At 43.3% G+C, this 22,070-nt stretch overlaps 4 protein-coding genes and 1 long non-coding RNA gene across 12 annotated transcripts in view; 2 read left to right on the forward strand and 3 right to left on the reverse strand.

Moving 5' to 3' along the window:
* Positions 1–656, reverse strand: part of recql5 (RecQ helicase-like 5) — an 11,708-nt gene extending 11,052 nt beyond the window's left edge. For all 3 annotated transcript variants that reach the window (XM_035614284.2, XM_035614286.2, XM_035614285.2), the window contains exons 1-3: positions 427–656; positions 103–224; positions 1–11 (exon numbers count right to left, since the gene is read on the reverse strand). The exon at positions 1–11 is cut by the window's left edge and continues 511 nt beyond it. In XM_035614284.2, the coding sequence (XP_035470177.2) occupies positions 1–11; positions 103–224; positions 427–523 (230 nt within the window). In that variant the 5' untranslated portion in view covers positions 524–656. The remainder of the gene's footprint in view (positions 12–102; positions 225–426) is intronic.
* On the forward strand, positions 534–8,642 carry LOC118288322. Its single transcript, XR_004785842.2, has 3 exons — positions 534–690; positions 3,489–3,640; positions 8,511–8,642. It is a non-coding gene; the product is annotated as an uncharacterized LOC118288322 (long non-coding RNA).
* Positions 1,319–6,090, reverse strand: si:ch211-120g10.1 (butyrophilin subfamily 3 member A3). 3 transcript variants are annotated; one of them, XM_035614289.2, is made up of 11 exons: positions 5,928–6,082; positions 5,595–5,670; positions 4,473–4,548; positions 3,918–4,016; positions 3,522–3,623; positions 3,270–3,404; positions 3,046–3,183; positions 2,902–2,953; positions 2,783–2,809; positions 2,314–2,340; positions 1,319–2,229 (listed from the first exon to the last, which is right to left on the reverse strand). In XM_035614289.2, the coding sequence occupies exons 2-11, from the start codon at positions 5,615–5,617 to the stop codon at positions 1,670–1,672; spliced, it is 1,239 nt and encodes a 412-aa protein (XP_035470182.1). In that variant the 5' UTR covers positions 5,618–5,670; positions 5,928–6,082; the 3' UTR covers positions 1,319–1,669. The 3 variants fall into 3 exon arrangements, with proteins under 3 accessions (XP_035470182.1, XP_035470184.1, XP_035470183.1); XM_035614291.1 differs by lacking the exon at positions 5,595–5,670 and having other exon boundaries at positions 5,928–6,090; XM_035614290.1 differs by lacking the exon at positions 5,595–5,670 and having other exon boundaries at positions 4,473–4,556; positions 5,928–6,085.
* LOC124849436 lies at positions 6,860–16,878 on the reverse strand. 4 transcript variants are annotated; one of them, XM_047327891.1, is made up of 6 exons: positions 16,757–16,878; positions 14,402–15,169; positions 13,813–13,922; positions 11,522–11,614; positions 10,810–10,983; positions 6,860–9,223 (listed from the first exon to the last, which is right to left on the reverse strand). In XM_047327891.1, exons 2-6 carry the CDS (start codon positions 14,550–14,552, stop codon positions 9,047–9,049), a joined length of 705 nt encoding a protein of 234 aa, XP_047183847.1. In that variant the 5' UTR covers positions 14,553–15,169; positions 16,757–16,878; the 3' UTR covers positions 6,860–9,046. The 4 variants fall into 4 exon arrangements, with proteins under 4 accessions (XP_047183847.1, XP_047183848.1, XP_047183849.1 ...); XM_047327892.1 differs by having other exon boundaries at positions 10,810–10,980; positions 16,757–16,869; XM_047327893.1 differs by lacking the exon at positions 13,813–13,922.
* xylt2 (xylosyltransferase II) overlaps positions 16,804–22,070 on the forward strand; it is a 14,402-nt gene continuing 9,135 nt past the window's right edge. Inside the window, exons 1-2 of the mRNA XM_035614288.2 lie at positions 16,804–17,044; positions 21,489–22,032. Of these exons, the coding sequence (XP_035470181.2) occupies positions 16,913–17,044; positions 21,489–22,032 (676 nt within the window). The 5' untranslated portion in view covers positions 16,804–16,912. The remainder of the gene's footprint in view (positions 17,045–21,488; positions 22,033–22,070) is intronic.

The following is a 22,070-nucleotide window of genomic DNA, read 5'->3' on the forward strand; positions in this document are numbered from 1 at the left end:
TGCACTTGGTCCTGGGGAGTAACACACAGGAAGGGATGCAACACATAACTCTGAGTGCACACACACGTGTGTGAGGGGTTTGCACTGGACCGGTAGACTGACCTGGATGAGCGCGATGAGCGGGGATATAACCAGAGTGATGCCCTCAGCCAGGACTGCAGGCAGCTGGTAACAGAGGGACTTCCCCGCTCCGGTGGGCATGCACACGAACACGTCCCTGTCACCTGCACACAGACGACGACGACGACGACGACAACAACAACAACAAAAACACCGTGTCACACATCACTGTCTCCCTGGCAACAACAACGACACTACCTGTGACAGACGATGCACATCCACATTTCACCGCGTCCTCAAGCGTCAGGGAAGCTTAGCCAGCTAACGTCAGAGCTAGTTAGCACGGAGCGACAGACACTCACTTACCCCTGGTGACTGCCTTGACGACATCTTCCTGTAGCTTAGACCTGAAGCTGTCGAACCCAAAGTGGGTTTTTAACGCCTGCGTTAAGCTTGTTGTCATCGTGTCTCTGTCATGTAAACCGTCTCCGGCGGCTTTCTCCCCCCCCTCCTCAAACCCCCGCACCCGGGGTGGGCGAATATCAAAGTAAAGCCAATAAAGGCTGAGCAGCTCCTTCGGCGCCGTCGCACACTGATGACATCATCGCCAGAGTCGCCAGAAGCAAGAAGGTAAACAATTGATTTGAACTATTAGGGGAAATGTCACATTCACAAGAAGAGATGGACAGACTCCAAATTAGATGTTTGACTCCACGGAGAATAAGATGACGTTTATATGATTATACTTATTATTACTATGCGGAAAATTTGAATTCATTCTATGTTTCTTTCTTTCTTTCTTTCTATAAACAGTAATTGTACATCAATGCGTTCACTATATTTCAAAATCCTGGAAGTGTTGCAGGGGGAATTGTGTTTGAGTTCTCTAAAATATATATATATATATATATATATATATATATATATATATATATATATATATATATATATATATATATATATATATATATATATATAAATGTGTATGTAAAAATGTGACTTCATCTCTTTGTGTACCAGTATACGATGACCTAGCCAACAAGAAATCAGAGTGAAATAGCCAGAGACAGAAGAGAGATTGAGATTGAGCAGAGAGAAACAAGAGATGAGGCTGATGACTGACACCACCATCTTATTTATCCAAAATTGTGTGAACTATCTGTCTGCCTACTTTATATTTCAGCTCTCACTGTCATAGTTCTAAGATTCATCTTTTTTGTTTGTTACACCAAACAGCGCACCAATAAACAGACCAAAATTCAAGACACAGATTTGGTTTATTTATTATTCACAGAGTGCATTCTGCCTGCAGGGTTACTATTGCACAGTACATTACATCAATGCTATAGGCTTTATTTCAAATATACAATATGAAAATACATTATGCATGTGAGCAAGGGTAACATGATAACTCTATAGTGAGAAAGTGGCAGCAACAATCACATTGAAGCAGCAGCAGCAGCATAGAGTATGGTCACATAGTGCAGCTATTGATGGTCTTATACATCAGGATTTCTGAGTCTGATTACAGTATTATAATATAAGCTGGTTCCTTACACGTTTATATGATGTCTACTGGATTTTAGAGGGAGAGGTGACAGCAGGAAACTCAACCCCAGAGGCAGGATGTGGAGCAGAGACACTGGGTCTTAGCTGCTGGGGACTTGATCACTAGATCCTTGACGATTTCCACTGTGCCAAACAAGGGGAACAGCTTCTCAGTGAAGCTCTCATTGTAAGTGTAAATGTGCAAGTGTTTGTCCACGTCATAGAAGGACAGCTGGCCTTGGTTGTAGTCGAGGTAGATGCCCACTTTGCGGGGAATGAGGCCCGGCGGCAGAGCAGTGAAGGGCACGGTCAGTGCCTTCAGCTCAGCGCCCCTCTCCAGCCGCAGGGTAAGATAGCCGGTGTTGGTATTCAGCGACTTGAAGCCTTTCCTCAGGGCTGATTCTTTAGCCACGCCCAGCCGCCAGTCCCGCTCACCCACTTCCACCTCCCAGTAGTGCCGGCCCGAGCCGAAGCCCTCCAATCCAACGGCGCACCACCAGCCATCGAAGCGTTGGTGGTAATTGGGAACATCCTTCCTCTCAAAGCCACAGCGCATCTTCTTCTCATCACTGGAGATGAGCAGATCAGGGTTGGCTGTGTCCAGATCCAGAGTCACCTCAACTACAGGCAGACAACAGTTTGAATTAAAGATAGTTTTAGCAAAAATTACTATGACTTACACTTTGATAAAAATTTATCCTGTACCAGCAGCATCTGAGATCCAGTTCCACACTGCAAAAACAGAAGACATCCGTAGTAAGAGATGACAGTAAATGCAACATAATGACACAAAGCTCATTTCACAGAATCAAAAAACTGTTTTTCAGTTTGGCATATCAGCCTTTTTACCAGTATTTATGAACCAGACAGAATTGTAGAGGAAATGAGAAGTTGGTTGCACTGAATTTTCCATTTTTTTTTTCCAATTTTAAATACAAAATTGTATTTAATGCAACATTTCTACCTGCAAGTTTTGTTTGTGTGTAGCCTGTTTTTCCTTAACATCAGTGTTTGCCCGTCAAAGACCTTGCAGGCAAAAATGTTGAATCTGTTAAAAAGAGCTGGAAAATGTTTGTGTGTGGCAACCTCTAGTTTTCCTTTGCATGCTGTATTTTGCCCTGTGCTTCTACCCATCGGTGTTTGGAGTTTTCCTGATCTTTTGTATGTAACTAACCTGGTTGAGGAATGTAGGATATGGCACCTGAAATGAAAAAAATAGCGTACTCATAAGGATGTCCAATTTTATAAATATACAATAAAATTCACCTTATTTCAATTTTATACTTTACAAACCAATATTCTGAGTCCTCTGCTTCCACATGAGCCACTGCTGCGGTATAGTGTCCTGCAAGACCACACCAACAAGGCTTGTATCAAGCCTGAAAAATAATCTGATGAAGTGCAGATCACACTGTGTATTATAACATAGAATCCTACCTTATCTGGGCGCTGCAGCATTAAAATCCACATGATGAGTTCCATAGCAGTCAGCAGATTGGGCACACGGCCCCAACGCCAGGCTGACTGCAGGTCCTCCAGAACCTTGGCCACAGGCTCCCCAGGCCACACGCTTTGCTGCAAGATTATCAGTGTGAATTAAATGTGTCTATACAGAAAAAAAAAGTGCAGAAATCAGTTAGGAAACCGGAAACACTTCCCACCTCAGGCTGAGCTCTCAGGTCCTTGATCCAGTTGAGGATCACATTTTTGGCCTGCAGCAAGTCCTCCTCATTAATCTGATCAGGCAGTTTTCCCTCATTAATCTCTGGCCAGCCATCAGTCTGCATGGGCCTCTTCTGCAGACACGCAGATTTTCATATTTAGTGAATTAACCCCTCTTGACCTTGAATAAGATAACCCACCCCTGTACTCTCTTCTAGAATTGGATCATTTAGATTTTCTCAGATGAGCACCTTGGTCTCCAGCATGGAGGCCCACTGAAGGATGAAAACCCTGCAGAGAGGAGTTGACCAGGTGTCCTCCTGGTTCCATATGTGCTCCAGGACTTCCGACCTCTGCAGAGGGAAAACAGGTAGAATTCCCTCTCTTCAAACCTTCTGTGATATTTTGTTGATCCAGCACCCATCAAAAGGTGCTGTGGGTGAATCAGTGAGTGAATATCATTTTTACTGGGTTGACATTCGATGGTCAAACCAAAAAAAGTTTTGTAAGTGATAATGTTGTTGTTCCTTCATGTCATGTCTGGTTTCATGAGTGAACTGACAAGTCAGTCATCAAAGAGCACAATAATGGGTGATTCCGTACATGTGTTCATGCAGTATATAGTGTATATTCGCAAGAGGTTGTACCTGGCACACTCGGCTGAGGTCTCTAGCCAGATCCAAAACAAACAGCTGATCCTCACCAAGAGGCTCCCTCTTGTCCTTTTTGGCTCTGTTCTGTGATTCCTGTAGGGACATTTAAAAATAAAAGTATTTTCTACTGTTTGAAAATAGAGGAGTTCTCAGCAAAAGATTTAAAACATAAGACATTTGGAGGACATTAGTGCTGCTTTACAAGTGCCTGAGAAAGTAAAAAGGTCGAACTAGAAAAAGAGGTGGTCACTCAACTTGATCAAAATGCACACCACGGTTCTGCTTGTGTCAGCAGAACAGAACCCCCCACCCCACCCCAACACTCTCTGCCTCAATTTATCTCATCAGCAACTCTCTGCAAACAGTACACTCTCTATTTCTTGTTTAGTAGAACCAGGGGAGAGGAGAAATACACGCAGTCACATGCTACTATACAAAAGTTTTGATGTCAACTGGGACAACGTTCAAGGTGACCCCTTGTGCCAGGAGCGAAGCATCTTTGCATATTAAACACACAATGATTCTGTAGAATGCACCAAAATTTGTCACCTTTATCTTGGCCGTGAAGTTTTTGGCCGGCTCCACCATGAAGTGAAAACACTGCATCATCATGGCTGGTCTGCAACTACAGTCCCACAGCGAAAAAACACAAATAGATAGTTATTGTACTTTAGATCATCACATGACCATGTCTTATTTACCAGCAAATGTTTGCATACTAAACACATTTATATGTATATATTCAAGATGAAATCAGGTACTTTCTTGTTCATGTGTTGAAGGGAAACATCTCACCTTGCAGAGCACAATCAGGTGGCTATTTCTGACTATATCAACCATTTGAGGGCAACTTTCTGGTGTTGACTTTTTAAAACTTGGACGTTGTGTGGTAAAACAGAATGAAATATTAGTTGAGGTCTCTGAGAGACGACAATGTCTCATCAACGCAAAGGCAGATTAAAAAACACCAGCCTGTCCTGTAAATAATTGAGAAGAATGTGAGGGATGTCGTGTTATCAGCCTTGACTTGCATTTGCAAAAGTGATCCACCAATCCAACCAGGTGCATAAAAGTCAAATTCCAACCAAAATAATTAAAAAGCAGAAGGTCTGACGAGGCCTTCCAGCATAAAGCCTCAGCTGCCAGTCTGATTGTTTCCTTGGTTAGTCCCCCTCTCTCTATTTCTGTCCTCCCACCTCATTTTCCTCTTTGAGTCTCTCTTAGAGCTCAGACTGTGTCCGGTCGGCACTGAGGCAGTTAGGACGGCCAGTCTGCACAGGATCTAAGACTGAGGATGATGTGGGGGAATTCAGTGGCATAAATAAGGCACACACTGCACACACGTCATTTCAATCAATTTAATAAATTTTTTATTAAACACAACCATAAACAGTCTTGGTTAGGTTACGCATTAAGCTAAGAAAAGATGTTTTGCCTCCTCCACAAAGCTCCAGCATTCAGGTATTACTTCAGTGGTTGTGATTGTGGTTTATATAATGTGGCTTATTATGCATTGCTGCGGACTTATACTAGACTGAGGGCTCAAATATCTATAAATACTGTTATCTTAATTGTTACTTTGGCATATTGGATTTTGCAGGGGCAGAAAAACAGTCAGTTTTAAAACATCAGTATGAAAAAAAAGGAAAGGCTCCGTTAGAAATGATTCACCAGCGCCATGGGGGGACAGACATGACCGTGCAGCTTTTGCAGGCAGAGCGACCCAGTTCTCGAGGCCAGCTGATGACTGCGCAGGACGTCAACACACACACACACACACACACACACACACACACACACACTCATATACACTTGCAGTGTGACTTTGCGGCAAATCTGCATTACAGGATGCAGTTAAGACGATCAACTCGTTTACATCTGTGAATGCAACAGAATGAGACACTTCATGCCTTTTATCTCAATGTCATTTAGGTGCGTCCCAGAAGCGCAGTGCTCCTGCATAACAACGCATATAACATGCTCGTGACGCACAGCTCAGCCTACCTTGCTCCTCGGAGGTTTGGTGAAGCAGTGTTCGTTCTCCTCTGGTCTGAAAAGCGAGCAGACACCGGGGCTTGCAGGTGTGTGTGTGTTTGTGTGTGTGTGTGGTCTGTGTGCTGCAGTGTGTCTGACCTTGTTTACATACTTGGCTGGTCGGAGAGGTTCGGGTATCTCCGGCAGTGACGACGGAGGCGACGCTCCAATGGGCAAGGCGCGCGGCCATGTTGGTGAGGTAGCCTGCGTGTGACGCTGTTTTGGACTTTTTTACTCTTATGACTTGATATTTCTACTCCACTACAATTCATAGGGATTTATTTTTACTCCACATAATTTGTTTGGCAGCTTTACTTGATACTTTATAATGTAGAAAACCTTCAGTTTACCAAATATCTTTGATTTTGATAGACCGACCTGCCTGACCTGTAAAAAAAAGGTTGAAATGAACAATCAAATGCAAAATTGAAATGGATATTGTATAATTATGCTTCTGTAAGATCCTATAACACATGACAATATGTATCCTCTGGGGCCCTTCTCCTACATAATGAGTACTTTGATACTTGTTCCTTTGCCTTTAATACTTTCTGTACAGTGTGCTGAAAATACTTTTGTTCTCATACCTGAGTATTATTTTAAGTGCAGAATATTGCCGTACTTGTAACTACTTTTACTGAAGTAAAGGATGTGAACACATCCACCAGTAACTTCAGACCAGCGAGATTGACCGGATTATGATATTTAAATTTGAGCCTGATACACTGTGTATATTCACAGAGGTGTTAATTTAGTCTATGATCATAGACTTGGTTTGTGAAATACGATGAACACAGGACACACTGACTGAGTGTGGTTGTAACAAACCAGAATTTAAAATGACACAATACTTTTTAAAGCATGAGGATTTTGACAGAACAGAAAACAGACAGAAAAAAATATGACTCTTTCAAATATGTGTAATCTGGCATGTTTCAGACAATCAGGCAGACATAAAAGCCTGTGTTTAATATACGACAAACTTAAATTAGATTAAATAGCCTCCCTTCACGGTTCGCGGCCTAATCATCTTAGGGACTCTTGTTTTATTAGGAACACTTGACACTGTGGTTTCCAAACAGCCATATTTTGGTCTATTTCAGTCACAAGAGACCAATATAACAGTTTACTGTCTGCAGGCTCTTAAACCAGACTCTGAACCTCGACTGAACTTTCCAAAATGTCTGCCGAAGGGGAAAAAACCCAGAACAAATTAGGATAAATACAAATTCTTAATTTTAATCATGTTTAATGTTCTGGCCTGTTTTCAACACATTCCCTTTAAGGAGAAGTGAGCAACAAATGGCACATTATTCTCTGGACCGGACCACGTTCCTGATTTCGTTTTTGATCAAATTCAAGTAGAGGAACATTAACTGTGACAGTGAATGATTATATTAAATACTTCAGTATAGTTTCAAGTGTTTAACTGATATTTTTTGTTCAGTAGAAAACTTGCTCCCTGACAAATGAATGTCAGTAAATAACAGACATTCTTCTAACAACAAACTATTTGTGACTGGGGCTAATAAGATAATTGGTACATATCTGGAAAAATGGGTTGTGAATCACAAGGAAAAAACAACAGATCTTACCAATCTTTCACCAATGTATTTTATCACAGGGAGATCATTTTTATATTATTTAAGTTATTATTAAGTAAAGTCTATTTTTTTTATTGTTTGTATCTTAAGCGGTAATAAAAAAGAAGGACCATTGGAGACCTGCGAAAACATCCAAAGAGCTTAAATTAAAGGGTCAGTGTGTAGGATATAGTGGCATATATATGGCAACTTTCTGTCTTTCACAAACACACACACACACACACATACACGGAAATATCACTGCACGTCTTAAACTGACCATTTACACTAATTTGCATTCATTCATTTTCCTGATGCTTTTTTGTCCAAAGCGACTTACAATCATCGATCTGGGGGAAAAGGGAAAAAATCAGATGTCAAAGGTGTCAAAGGTCAGCCTCACTAGAGAAATGTCTGACTGATCTTTATGTGTTTGTAAAAGAAACATCATAATCAGCTGCAGCTACTGTCTTATTAATAGACAGTAGCTGTTAATAAGAGTTCATTGAAAAAAAAACAATAAAATGTTTTATTTTTTTGTTTTAAATTTGTTTTAGCAGAGAAATAATGACTCACTATTTATTTTTAATAAATACATGTGCAGGACAAACGATTTTGCATGTTGTAAATGGTAAGTTGCAGAAATTAACAAGTCTCGACAAGGAACTTGGTATTTCTCCAATGTTTTCATTTCACATTCTCTCTGCTGAGGACTTTGTGGAGAACAAACAAAGCTATTTTCTGTCCTGACTTGAGTAAAACAGGCACAATACATACAATTATATAAACATTTTATATGATGAAAATGCTAAATAAGAAAGTGAGAAATCCGTCCCATCTGGTTGGGTAAAAACAAAGAATAAAACTGAGGCAAAATAAAACATTTTCATGAAACTGTTATATAAGTAATCTTATTATAACTTTATGAAAGGCACTCTCATTAGCACCTTTATACTTCTCCCCCTCACAGGTTGAACCACATGCTGGAGGAGTACGGCACAGCCTCAGCGGGGTTCAAAGCCATGCGTTACAGCAAGTCATCAAACAGGTCTCTGATAACCTTACGAAGCAGACAATGAGGTCCGCGGCTGAGGGACGGCGGAAAAAAAGAGGAGAGCAAACAGCAAAAACAAATGTTCACCAACAGAGGATGATCAGAAAAGTACCCAGTGGTGCCCTTTTTGGTATATATTTCAGTCCAATAGTCCACAAATCCTTTCTTTCTCCTCATCAAGATGTACCAGCCACCTCAAGAAATGTTAACATCCAGTGTTACAACTCTGAGTTTTTTAACATTCATATGTGCCAGCCCCTGTGTGTCAATTCCTGAAGGCGGTGAAGCTCCTCTTTGGTTGCTTCCTCAGTCTTGAGGTATATCTGAATCAGCGCGTGTGGATGTGCGAAGGATTCAGTCATTATCCGTGTTCATGGCCTTGGAATTCATCTGCATGAAAAGCTACCAAGTTAATTTCACATCCATCGAGCAGCTCAAGAACTTGATCGGGATCACACAGTAAGAGCCGTGGTGTGAGCGTCCGAGTTGACTGGATGAGGTGTGTCAGTCTGAACGTCAAGCTCTGTGTTGGTGTAGATACTCTGAGGAGGTGAGATGTCCACACCAGAGGAGAGGATGTTGTACGGCTCCATAGACTGGCGGATACTCTCTTCATATGTTGGAGGCGGCTGTAGGACACATGGAAAACAGACGCTTATTGCATATATTACATCCAAAATTTTGGTCTGATTAGTAATAATCCATTTTGTTGTCACTGCGAAACGCTGCACATTCATCCAGCACAGCAAAGAGAGAGCTATAGTCAAATTAACGATGGATTAAATGATTGTGTTGCATGTGAAAGGTGTTGCGTGTACTGAGAGTAATCACTTAATTCTAGTTTCTGTTTCACTTCTGGGGAACTTCTTTTGCAGTTGCAGTTTGTCATCATCTGCCTCTTACGCTGCTAAATGCTCTTCTATGTTCACCAGCTAGTCTCTAGCTGTGTCTGTCTGCTGTTTGTTCCAAAATGGTTAAATAGTTTGTGTGTATGAGCTGTGTTTTAGCCGTGTGGAGCTGCCGATTCAGGTGGTAATTCTCTGTAGGTTCACAATGAGTGACCACTTCACCAATGTTGCATCGATTTAACAGTGATGGTTTGATTCAGGTTATGTGAAATATAGAGCACAGAAGCTTTCGTGAGGACTTAATCAAAGTGGAAGTTGAGTTTTATTTGGTAATGCTGCACATCCTGCTTAACACCCCGGGGTCTGATATCTCCCCACAAAACGAAGTGGAACATGTTTGTATTTACATTACAAATCAATCTGTCCCCTCGTTGGTCGCCTGGAACATGTTTTTCTCCAATGCATTATCTCTCTGATCACATCTAGCAGATTCACACTTGTGACTGAGTCTTCTTATCTTTTAATTGCTCGGGGACCCTCGGGCGACGAGAGCAACCCTACAACCCTGCCCTCTGTCCGCCAGACACACCCCACACACACCAGGCCGCAAAAAGTTTTATTACTATCCTCCCTCAGGCCACTGGACGGACAGGGGGAAATTAAGGGGTCATCATTGAAACTCTTCTAACAGAGTCTAAAAGGGGGAGGGGGGCTTTCAGTGATTACTGATGGGTTGACTGGAAAGTACTGTGTGAACGTGTGTGTGTGTGTGTGTGTGTGTGAGAGAGAGAGAGAGAGAGATGGGCAGTCATGCTAGGGACTGTTTAATTAAGGAAAAGGATGGGAGGGCAAAGAGAAAAAAAACTGAACACGGGATCACAAAGCAGCATTTTCAGGCACTGTTTGCACTCAGGATGCAGACTTTAATTATGTTTGATGTGCCTTTTTCTCATTACGTTGTTTGCTCAAGCGTTGTGCGACTCAAAAGCTCAGCGAAAGATCAACACGGTAAAACCCTGAAACGCGGTCCGACGGCAGCACAATAGCTGATAGTGCATCCTGTTCACTACTCTCTGAAAGCCGTCTAATCTTTGAACACACCCTTGTTACTATATTGTATGACAGCGTGGTCACAATAGCGAGAGCCTGCTTCTTACCGTCTCCACTGACTGTGAAACCACAGATGAGCAGCGTTCATATTATGCAGAGTTCCCAGGAGCTCTAGCATTCTTCTAAATGGCAGTATAACAGGAGTTAAATATCTTCCCTATTTTCAAGCTTAACAACAGCAACTGGAATACCCAAATGTCATAGCACTTGTGACTGTATCAATTACTTTGACAGTCCTAATCCCCAACATGTCCCACCTCCGTCACAACGGGTCCATTGAGGCCAAAGCGGTCTGCGATCATCATGTGGATCTGCCTCTGGCGGTCCTTTTTTCGGACGCTCTCGTAGGAGGGGAGCCTTGGCAGGGGGGCCTCCAGTGATGGCAGGCTGTAGCTGGAGGGCAGGCCGACGAAGAACAGCTGACCCGCCTGCTGAGACACAAGTGCGCCCAAAAACAGTGGGACAGTCATGAGGGACAGGAAACAGACGCTTTTATATAGGATCCATGGATAATAGCCCAATTTACCCCATCATTGATACCTACTCAAAGGATAAAATCCAATAAGATGCAGTAATTGACATATTGAAGGTGTAGGCACTGTGATGGCTGCATTATACAAATAGCAATCCACCGTAATTTCACCACCCATTGGTTTGTGCAGTTAGGCATTTTGACCAGCGGCATCTTGTCCACTGCACGTCCAATTACACTTGCGGCCATGTCCATTGGACGGTACTCGCTGTCAATCACATGGTATCCAATTCCCAATGCGGTATCCTCTATTAGCTCTAAATGGGACCGTAACTTACGTAAGAAAGAGAGTCGTTTTTCTCACAGACTTATATAGAAACTTTCTTCTCCAACCAGTGGAGTCCAGAGGCAGGGGAGTGACAGTTTGTATTTACCTATTGCAAGACAGAATGGAAGACATAATAACAGATGCTGCCAATTCACCGCTGGGCCCTCACCTGAGTGTCGATGTCATCCATGAACTGTGTCTGCTCTAGACAAGGAGATCCCACCAGTGTCTGTCTGCTGCTGTAGTACTGAGGAGGAGCACCCTGTAACACAGGCAGTAATGACTGTAACAAGTGTGTGTGTGTCAGAACCCTGGTTTTTTGAGATAAAACCATTTGTCTGTTTCTTTGCGATACGCAGTGTGCGGCTGCCCCACGGCTCAGTCTGCAATTAGTCAAAAATCCACTAATTTGAGCCCAATTGACCAATGTTCATGCCTTGTTTAATCACTGTAGACACTGGCTGTTTTAGCAATACCATAAATGATCTAATCAATAAGACGACCACCCTCCGATTAGCATGCCTCCTCCTCCTTCCACCCCCTCTAAAACGAGACCTGTCAGTGTCTCACTGTATGAGGTGCAGGAACCCTGAAAAAAAAGGCTGCCAGCTAAACTAGGTAATTGCCTTGGGTCTGAATGAGTCCCCTTTGTGTGGAGAACAATGCAGTGTCCCACTGTGTCATCAGTGTCCCTAGGCAACAAACCACACCGTGTGGTCTTTTCAGCATCTCTCTATCCCCTTGTAACTGCGGCAGGTACCTCTTAACGAGCACACTTCAATACACATTATGGCCTTGTTTGTCATCTGGGCCGGCGTTACAACTAAGTCAATTTGTTGCTTGACTGAGATTTAAATCCGGCATGCATATAAGGGGTGTTAGGACAACAGATAACAGCTACTAACGCTTTCAAGATTTTTACTTTCCTGATTAGTGGAAAGAAAAATGGGAGTTCAGCAATTTCACCGGGGAGTATTAATTTATAAGATTTATCATTTTCCCAGCTCAAACAATGACATCACTCACACTTAAAAGTGACGCACTCTAACGACCTTTGCCATAACCCTCACATCATTTCAGAGACAGAGAGAGACGACACCAAAAAGGTGATGTCAAAGGTCTCTTTCCCTCACTGGTTTGTACTTTTAAGAAGCCAAAAAAGAAGAAGAGAAGAGTTGTCCTTTGTCCCCCGCCATCGATTCAGCCAGTGTGAAAAAGCACAACCGTGTAAAATCAGTCTTGAAGTCGGGGGAGGCCCCCAGCGACAGTGTGCCTTTTTCAACGCCGCAACCTAAAGGAGTTGCATTGTCCCCCTTGTGTCCCCAACACCCACAGTGGGGTCTGTCCACTATTCATGGTGCATACTGAAGCAGGGAAAGGTATGTGACTATGAAGTTGAGGACATGAAATGTCCCACAACAGCACAATGAAAGTGTTTGTTTGCATTTCCCTCATGGAATAACTAACCTTCACTTTCTCTTGGAGTCAAGACCAAAACAATCTTAGGCAACATACAAAGTCAGTATGTTAAATATCCTGTAACAAATGAAAATAAACCCTGAGACTACAATATGGGTTCAGACTCTGGATCTCTGTTTACAATCGGTCACGTGAAGTTTAATGTACTGACCCGACAGTAAGTTAAGGCACACGTGTAGTCTTATCAGCAACACCATGTACGAATACAGCTGTAACCGGAGGTCAGCATCGCCAGTCTGTGCCAGTGACATGCTCTGTTAGTTCCTTAACTAGGTAGACAGACCTACTCCGTTGAAACCACAGCCAAACAGAGCTTCCTGTCTGTCGAATGTGTGTGATGGTGTGTGTGTATGTGTGGAGGTGGAGGTTCGGGGGGGAGTTAAGAGTTATGTCTCTGCAATCCGAAGATAACGCTGAAACTTCACTCCAGGGACATGAAATACAAGAGGAAGAGGAAGCTGAGAGAATGGGGAACCAGTGAGGAGTTAGATCTGTGGAGTGTTTACGTTTCCTCTGCACCTCATCCTGCACCATCTTTACAGCCTTACAAATGTACGACCAGTTATCTTTGGCGAGAAGAGAGATACAGTGTGTGCTGTTGGATAACTAGATGAGTAATGATTATAAAATGTCACACACTTGTTTTTACTTCACCTGCTACACCACATTCAGACAATGAATTTGATTTGCAGTGATTTGGTTACACTGCTGCTGAGCCGGCATCAATATGCATGGGACAAGAGCTAATTCTGTCCAATTCTATTAGAGGTAGTGTGGATATTTCTGGAGGGCAGGCAATATTCATTGCCTGACAATGATCATATCAGGTTTATTTTGGTCCCTTTCCCACAGTCATGCAAATTGAATCTGACACTTCTGAATGGCCCTGCACATGGCCGAGTCCTCTCTGTCAGTGTGATCCAAACAAACAAGGCTGGATCACGATCAAAACTGAACATGCAGGTCACTTTTTTTCCTCACCATATCTGCATGTGGCCGCTGATAGGAGCGGAGTTTGCAGCACTGTGGATCCTTGCGGTAAATAACGGACAGCAGCACCACAATAACCACAAAGAACACCAGAGAAGAAACTGTTTGAAAGCAGGAGAGAAGGAAATGTTTGTCACAGTTAGTCAAGCACCATTTCTTTTCTGGCAACTACAACCTGTTGTTCAACTTGCAAAAAGAACAGAACAGCTTTTAACAATTCAAATCTCCAGTCAAGTTGTTGAAATAAGCGATGACTCATTTTTGATTGACTGTCTCCACAATTTAAACACTTAAAGGTTTAATTTCGCTCCTGCACTCTACCAGTCTGTCAAGAACAATTACAACGTGAAGGTAAAAGTAAGATAATTCTGTCATTAGTCGAGTGCCATGTGCCAATCAAATTCTTTTGTCACCACATTTGGAAAATGAAAAGGAAAGTCTTCGAATCTTGTACAACCCCTATCACACTGCTGCAGTATGGTCATGCAAAAACAAAAACAAAAAAAAGCAAATTGAGTTTTTTTTAAACTCACTTGCACTCAATTTTTTTTCATATTTGACTAACTGACGTTTTACTTACAGGATGCAGCGACCACTGTGAGTTGATCCGATGTCATCTGTGAGGAGGGAATGGTTGGACTTGCAGTTGTGGACATTTCTTCTGCGTAACCTGTTAATGATCCCTTCACAAATCCTCCTGAGCTCATCAGCCTCAACACAAAGGCTCTCATTTAAAAAAAAAAAAAAAAAAAAAAAAAGCCTACATCAGAAAGAAGGAACGGAGCCCAGCTGCGTCGCTCCTCGTCGTTGTCTCTTCCAGTCCCTCCAGACAAGTCCACATGCGCAACTGCAAGTCGGATCTCAAACTCACCACTCACTCCCGGTCATCATGCCACAGCGTCTATATATGAGCCCGGTGCAGGCGCACGGACACCGACGCCCTCTCCAAACCGCGTGACGTCGCGGGTTGTTCCTGCGCCGGACGGCGGCGGTGTTCGGTTTAATATGGATCGACACCGCCAGCAGACGTATCACTTCATTCACGTGTATTTTCTAATCAGTTCTCCCAAATCCTGTGTGCAGAGTGCAGAGGAGATTTCTGAAATAGAAAGGTGCTCCCAAAAACATGGAGAAAAAAAAAAGGAAAAAAAAGTCAGACTTAATGCCCGTGCGTAATTTCGACATCTAGCCGGAATTCCTTATTATATTAAACAGTCGAAAGTAGACGACTGCCGATTCTTCCGCCGTTTGATTTACGCCATCCAGACCAGTAGGTTAACACACTGGATGCCTGAGCCGGAGTCCCGTTACCCCGGAGACTGCTGGGGATCCCGTCCCGACATGATTTCTATACAAACAAAGAGCCAAAAATGCAGCATTAGTATTCATGGAGCACGACTTTGGAAACATGTCTCCCCTTTCTACATAGATTGCCAGTGCATAACCATCAGCTATTTTATTTGAGCAATTTTTTTTTTTTATGTTCAATCTCCAACATTGCAAATCTGCAAAATAGGAGAACTTTACTATGCCCAATGGCAGCAGGATGGCAGTGGCAAAAGAAGGATCTGTTCTACAACAATGTGTGGGACACTGTGAAATCTCTGTGACATTACATTTTATTTTCATCTGTATTGACCATGGCCTTAAGCCTGCACGCGGACATTAAACTATCAAAACTTAATTGACGTAGCCTATAGCAAAGGGTATCGAATCATCTAACTGAAATGAATAAGCTACAGGCCTATTATGCACCCTCACAGTTTGATGCAGAGAACACATTTGAGCGGGCAGAGTAGATCTCTTCAGTATGTGCTTTTATGAAACTAATCAGGAAGTCAGGTGATGCAATCAACACAGAAGCCCGACAAAGGCCCAAGGGTGAGACATATGTCGTAAGGTCATGTTGTGCCTTTTCTAAACCTATAAGATTAAAAAGATGTGTTATGCTGGAAAATACAAGAGGAACTCTAATGTCTAATGATAAAGCTGAAACAGAAATAGCTCAGACACAGCTTAATTCAAAATTGGTGTGATCATATTTGAGAAAAGTGAAGAAAGAATTCTCACAATTCATATGTTACTGTGTGACGATGTCTAACGTTTTCAGGGGCATATACTGTATATGTACAGAATGTTCAAGTGTGAAGTTTGTGTGGAAAAAGAAAGAACAAAATCTGCTTGACTGCGAGGCCAATAATCACATCTGATTACTCAGCAGTTTATAGTGATAAAGATTCATTTCCATTGACCTTATTTATTATCTGATATGTAAAATATTTTTAAAAATCTTGAAAGGAGCTATATGAATAAAATTGATGGAATTGTAGAAGCACCTGTTAAACACATTTGGAAATGGCAGAATTGCAGCAAAAAGAACGGTTTCTGACTCATATTTTTTAGGGCTATACCTTTCGGTTTGACACCTTGAATGTAATATGAACATAGCAAATTGGGGCTTTCATCTTCCATCTTTTCAGTCTTGTTTTGAAAAGGTTAAGGGACACAAATTCAAATGTTAACTATGTTTTAGTTCATATTGGGACTTTTTTGAAGAAAAGTTGTGTTTTATCAAATCGGTTTCCCCCTGTGTCAAAACAGAAAACACTGGACAAGGTGGAACTGGTCCATCATAGGAGAAGTGCCACCAACTACTATTTTCACTCTAATGTTTGTTTGTTTTTTAAATGAAATCGTTGCCAACGAGTTTCTGTCAATTAACTTATCGATTGATCAATTATTCATTTCTATAGAGCACTGTTTGGTTACCGGGTGCCTGGAGTGGGGGTCAGTAGGTCACTGGTGGCCTGACAACTAGGCTAATCCTGATTTAGGTCAGAGAGCAGCAGGTTAAATGGTTGACCTCTCCAGTACACCTATAGGTTGACAAAGAAACCAAACTCCATCTAAAACGCATGGCGAAGAAATATCTCACTTATCGCATTAGTAATAACTCCTTTCCTTCCGCAGACGAACTTCGAAAGTGCCTCTCCAAACTTTGAGCGACCTGCGGGGTGGCGGAGCGTCCCCGCGTGCGCGCGCAGCTCAGAATGCGCCGTGTGCGCGCGCCCCGTCGACTGGAGTCGAAAAGATGGTGGCCAGCGCTCGAGTGCAGAAGCTCCTCCGACGATACAAACTAGCGATTGCCGCCGCGTTAACCATCCTCCTGATCCAAGGGCTGGTCGTATGGAGTCTGCGGAGTCTGGAAGAGGGCGAGGCAGAGGTGAGAGGCGCTCTCCCCGGGTATTTCTGGCATGACAGCGGCTGGCTTGCCGCTAGCGCTTAGCTTAGCTCAGCCGTGTGTTGTGATACAGTGAGGCTAGCTGAAGCTAGCTGAGTTAGCCGCTGGGGGCGTGGAGGGAGAGGGGGGGGGGGGGGGGCAGCAGCGCTGCTCCGAAACATTTCCCTCGAGCCGGACCAACCCTGTCATGTCCTGCCCTGTGTGCCAGCGACCACCGATATCACACACAACAAAACACAACTGGTGTTAATAGGTGAAATGACTGTCTCGGTTCTCTGGCTTCTGTTGGTCTTGTCGAAGAGGCAGCGGTGGTCCGACCGCTGGAGCTCGTTTCATCGGAGTCACCGTGGTGTAAAAGAAATGTGATGATGGACAGAGGGAGGCGACGGACAAAGTCTCCGACTCTTCTGAGTCCCATGTGAAGTGATGCAACTTTGCGCGAGACTCACTGACGAGTCATTGAAACAGTCCCAGCTCATCCAGCATCTGTTCTATGTTATGCTTATTGTTATGATTATGTATTCTGCTTGCTTACATCCACTTGAACATCGCGTGTCTTCTGTCTCCATGACCTTCAAGCCCTCCTCACCCAGGGCAGGGAGGATTTCCCAGGGATGAAGGTTGAAGTTAAGTAGATGGTTGTCTCCTCCACATGCCTCTGAGGCTATTCATTTGAACATCAGCCGAGTCCTCTGTGAGAAGAATCTTCTCTCGCACACCTGGAGTGTCCTCTGTACCTTGAGGCAGCGTCTGTTTCCTCATAGTGAGGTGAGGGGAGTTGTGAACAGATGTGGCCTGCGGAGGACTGTGCGCGTTTTGAAAACTGCACCAATACTGACAAAGCTACAGGAATACAAGCTGAAACCTGAAGTGGGAAGCGCGCCGTCTCTCTGTCTTGATTTGACAAGCGTGGAGTGTGTGTGTGTGTGTGAGATATTCCTTCCTTCATGGATAAACTGCGGATTTGTGTCTGGTGGTTCGGGAGCAGGCGGCCGATGTATCAGAGGCTGCAGTGGGGAAAGTTTGCCCCTCTCCTCCTGGGGGCATTTGACGGATAAAATGATTAGTCTGTGAACCACTTCAATTCAAGATGTAATCTAATCTGTAAGGCCAATGCTTGATTCTCAGGCTCCTGGCCCTTTGCCAATCAGTTAGTAAAAAATTACACCATCCTACAGCAATTTCCTTTGCAAACGACATTGCGACAGAACAGGAAACGCGTCATGCGCTTCACCGTGTTGCAGAAGTGATGTTCGTGTTGACCTCTGTCACCTGATTGCTTGAGACGCCTCCAGGCTCCCCGCTGCCTCATCAGGTGCAGGCTGAAACATGCTTCAGCAAAGATACAGAAAAAAATGGATTTGTGGTTGATTGCAGCTCAGATGGGATTATAAGGAAGAAGAAGTACCCACTTTTCAAAATCAAGATTGTCTGTCCAGCACCTGAGACAAACGCATATTGGTTGTAAGGGACAGTAGCATTGCTGTCTCATGTGCTTCATGAAGCTCTGTTGGCCGACATCTATGCAAATGGCAGTGCATGATCTTTGGTTCTTTGACGACTGTCAAATTTAAGACTTAATAATGAATAGCAATCATCAATTTACCTCTGAACAGGGCATATTCAGTCAGGAGGGCTCGCCAGTGAAGGCAGCGCGAGTGCACTTGGCTGGAATCCTCTGTCCCCTGCGTTAAACTCACATCTGCTCTAATCATCGTCTTGCTGTGTATGACACATGCATTTAAAAATTTAAAACGCCTCTGAACATAACAGCGAGAGGATTGTGAGGACAGAAGACGACAACTCTGTCATCCCGGTATCATCCTCTGCTTTCCCACACTCCCACAGAGCCGAGTGCCTGCTGCTGCTGCCTCTCACTTCAGCAGATGGCGACGCTGATATGGCTTAGCTCGACTTTAATTGGAAAGTTAAGAGGCTGCGCGGCTTTCTTTTGAATCAATACATTTGTGACACGACGGTGTTAATTAAAAGCTGCGAAAACGAGTGATAAGGAAAACGTTAGTCCCCGCTGCGTGCTTGTCTTCAATATGTGAGAACATTTCCTTACATGGCTTAAAAACAAGTATTCTTTTTTATCAATGTTAGCTGAAAAAGAAACTTTGACAATATGTTCTTTACAAAGTAATGGACATATTGATATTTTAGCTATGAGCCACCACGGAAAGAAAATGTGCAACTGATGTAGGACAAAATGTATGACAATTCCAAATAAAATTCCAAATAAATATGAACTTCCAAAGCTTCAGTTTGCACCTGAGACCAAAAGCAGAATAGACACGGCCTTGAATCGACCCTCACCCACCGCTACTAGACAGAATTGTAGCCGTCTCATGCATAATGTTGTTTTTTAGCTTTGTTTATCTACCCTCTTACCAACAAAGGCTCTTTTCATGCTCCTAAAATGGGTTTATTTTTAGAAATAAGATTAAGACAAAAATTGAAAAAAACCATTTACATGCACAGCAGTAATAAAAGCTGAAACTTTTATGTGCAGTTGGACTTTGAGTTGATTGTTTTATTTGAAGGACACTGCTGTTGTCACATTGACACTTTTTTGTGCCTGGAGTGAGTCATGTAAAACTTACTTTAGAATATACTTCCTGAAGTGTCTCTACATGTGATGGAGATCTGAAATCTAGAGGTCACTTAAGTGCATGTGAAGAGGCGTCCAGTGCAATGGCTACCATGTAACTGGGCTCCGCAGTTTGCCATCATCTTGCTACAATGTGCTTTATGGTGTCGTTGGTAATCAGTAGCTGACTGTGCCGTATTGGTTGGCAGCTGGTTCATTGGTGGTGTGTATTCTGGCTCTTCTGTCTCCACCGTCTCGGGGGCTGTCGGCGTTCCAGCGGCGCGAGGCAGCCGAGCCGGCGTTCTGCTGTATTGTCTGTCACAGGCAGAAAGCTCTCAGCCCACTCACTGTTCTCTCCTCCTCCTCCTCTCCTAGTGCATATTTTTGAAGGGCTTTTTGTGCAATTCAGTAATCTGCTGTGCCAAAACTATGATGCTGTTTGGCTAGAAGAGAAAATGGCCTATGGCCTGTTTTTTGTTTTTTTTCAGGCCTGCCTTCCACTTTTGGAGGTGCGATTTGTGCTCCAGTAAGACTGATTCTTTCCAAGCTCTTCCTTTGAGACCAAATTCTGTACTTGGGACACTGAAACATGAAGCTGGAAGTAACCCAGATGAGTGTGATAATTGTGGTGTGTGTCCTCCATTGGATCTGTACTAGATCAGTTTTATACTCTTTATGCTATTTTTGAACAGTTGAAAAAGTTATCTTTCCTGCTTTTTTTTGTGCTTATATAATTTTTTCATGTTGGGGAAACACACAGCTCAACACTTATTGTGGATTTGAGCTTTCCCTTATATAATGTATTTTTCGCCAAGCCACAATTATGACAAATACTCTCTGGATTTAATGTCTCCGTCTGGGATGTTACAGCCAAAAATTCCATTGGGACACTTGAGACATTTTTATTACTTCCAAGCAGATATAAGCGGATCATGTCTTGACATTTTAGGGAGTCTCAGAGGAGGATATCAATATGCAAATGCGACACACGCATTATTAAGCCTTGACAATATCCCATAAAGTTAAAGATAAATTGATCATATTTTGTGATAATACACGATATCTCTGCGTACTTGAAATCAATAAAATCTGGTCACTTATTTATACGTCAGAAAGATGAAAAAATAGTCTCATATTGATCATATCATTTACAATGAGGGCTATTCAGTTATGAATGAACTAGAATAATAAAAACATTTATTTCACCTTCTGTAAAATAACCATTGAGTTTTCTTTTCACAATGGAAATGTATTTTCTTCGCTTTTTCAATGCACAAACATGCATATACACACATTCCTCTCACACACACACACACACACACACACACACACACACACACACACACACACACATAGGGATTCTCTCTGTAACCTCCTTAACGTCTGAGGCTTATGCTAATGCCCTTTCCTTGTGTGTATGAAAGGTTTGTGAATACGTGACCTACGTGCCCCTGTGTATGAATTTTACCTCGTCGAGGTTTGTTGAGGTTTCTACAGTGATTTGCTGGTTTTCATTAGTTAGTTATTGTTGGTTAGTGTGTGTGACTATCCAGAACTGTGGTTTTTGCAGATTAGCTCCTCAAAAAGGAAGAGGCTCAGCTAAAAATAACCCAGATCAGAGAAATTGGGGGGAAACAAACAAAAACCTAGGAAACATTCTTCCCCCTGGGGCTGTTTCTGCTGTTGTGTCAGTGCAGGTCTTTGTTTACCTTATGTCATTTTCAGATTGTGAATCAACGCCTCCTCTCAGTTATGTTTGTCCTAGAATGTTCCTATGGAATGGAAAGAGATTCATATGTCTCTCTCTTTCTCTCCTCTGCTCTCTCTCCCCAGAGAAAAACACGACGGTCTAAGCTGCCGGACCACAACAGCCAGGACCCCAAGAGAGACCCCGCACTTTGGGAGAAACAAAACTCATTGTCGGGGAGGAACAAGGGCAGATGGAGCACCAGGTTGGAGAGGACAGGAGGCACCGCAGCCAGCGCGCTGAGGAGAGGACCCAGTCGACAAGGAGGCAAGCCCAATATCAGGCTGAAGTCTCCCCAGGAGCGGGGGATGACGGGGGCTGGAATGGACGCTGTCGTTCCACACGACCTGTCCAGCAGCCGCAACTTCAGCGAGAGCCGAGTAAACACAGACGGGGCAGCTAAGCAACCTGCTGCTGCCATACCAGGGGAGCCGGGCAGCGTGGACGGCGCACACCAAGCCCCCAGCAGTGACTTTGTGCCCAAGTGTGACATCATAGGCAAGGACGCTCTGTCTGCCATCCATCGCGCCGGGTCACAGCAGTGCCGACAGGAGATCGCCAACATTGTGTGCCAGCATCACGCCGGTCAGCTCATGCCAAAAGCACTTCCTCAGTTCTGCCGCCAGATCGGTGAGAACCCTCTCAAGTTTCCACAGATGATGTGATAA

Source organism: Scophthalmus maximus, chromosome 17 (genome assembly GCF_022379125.1).
Source record: "Scophthalmus maximus strain ysfricsl-2021 chromosome 17, ASM2237912v1, whole genome shotgun sequence".
NCBI lineage: Eukaryota > Metazoa > Chordata > Actinopteri > Pleuronectiformes > Scophthalmidae > Scophthalmus > Scophthalmus maximus.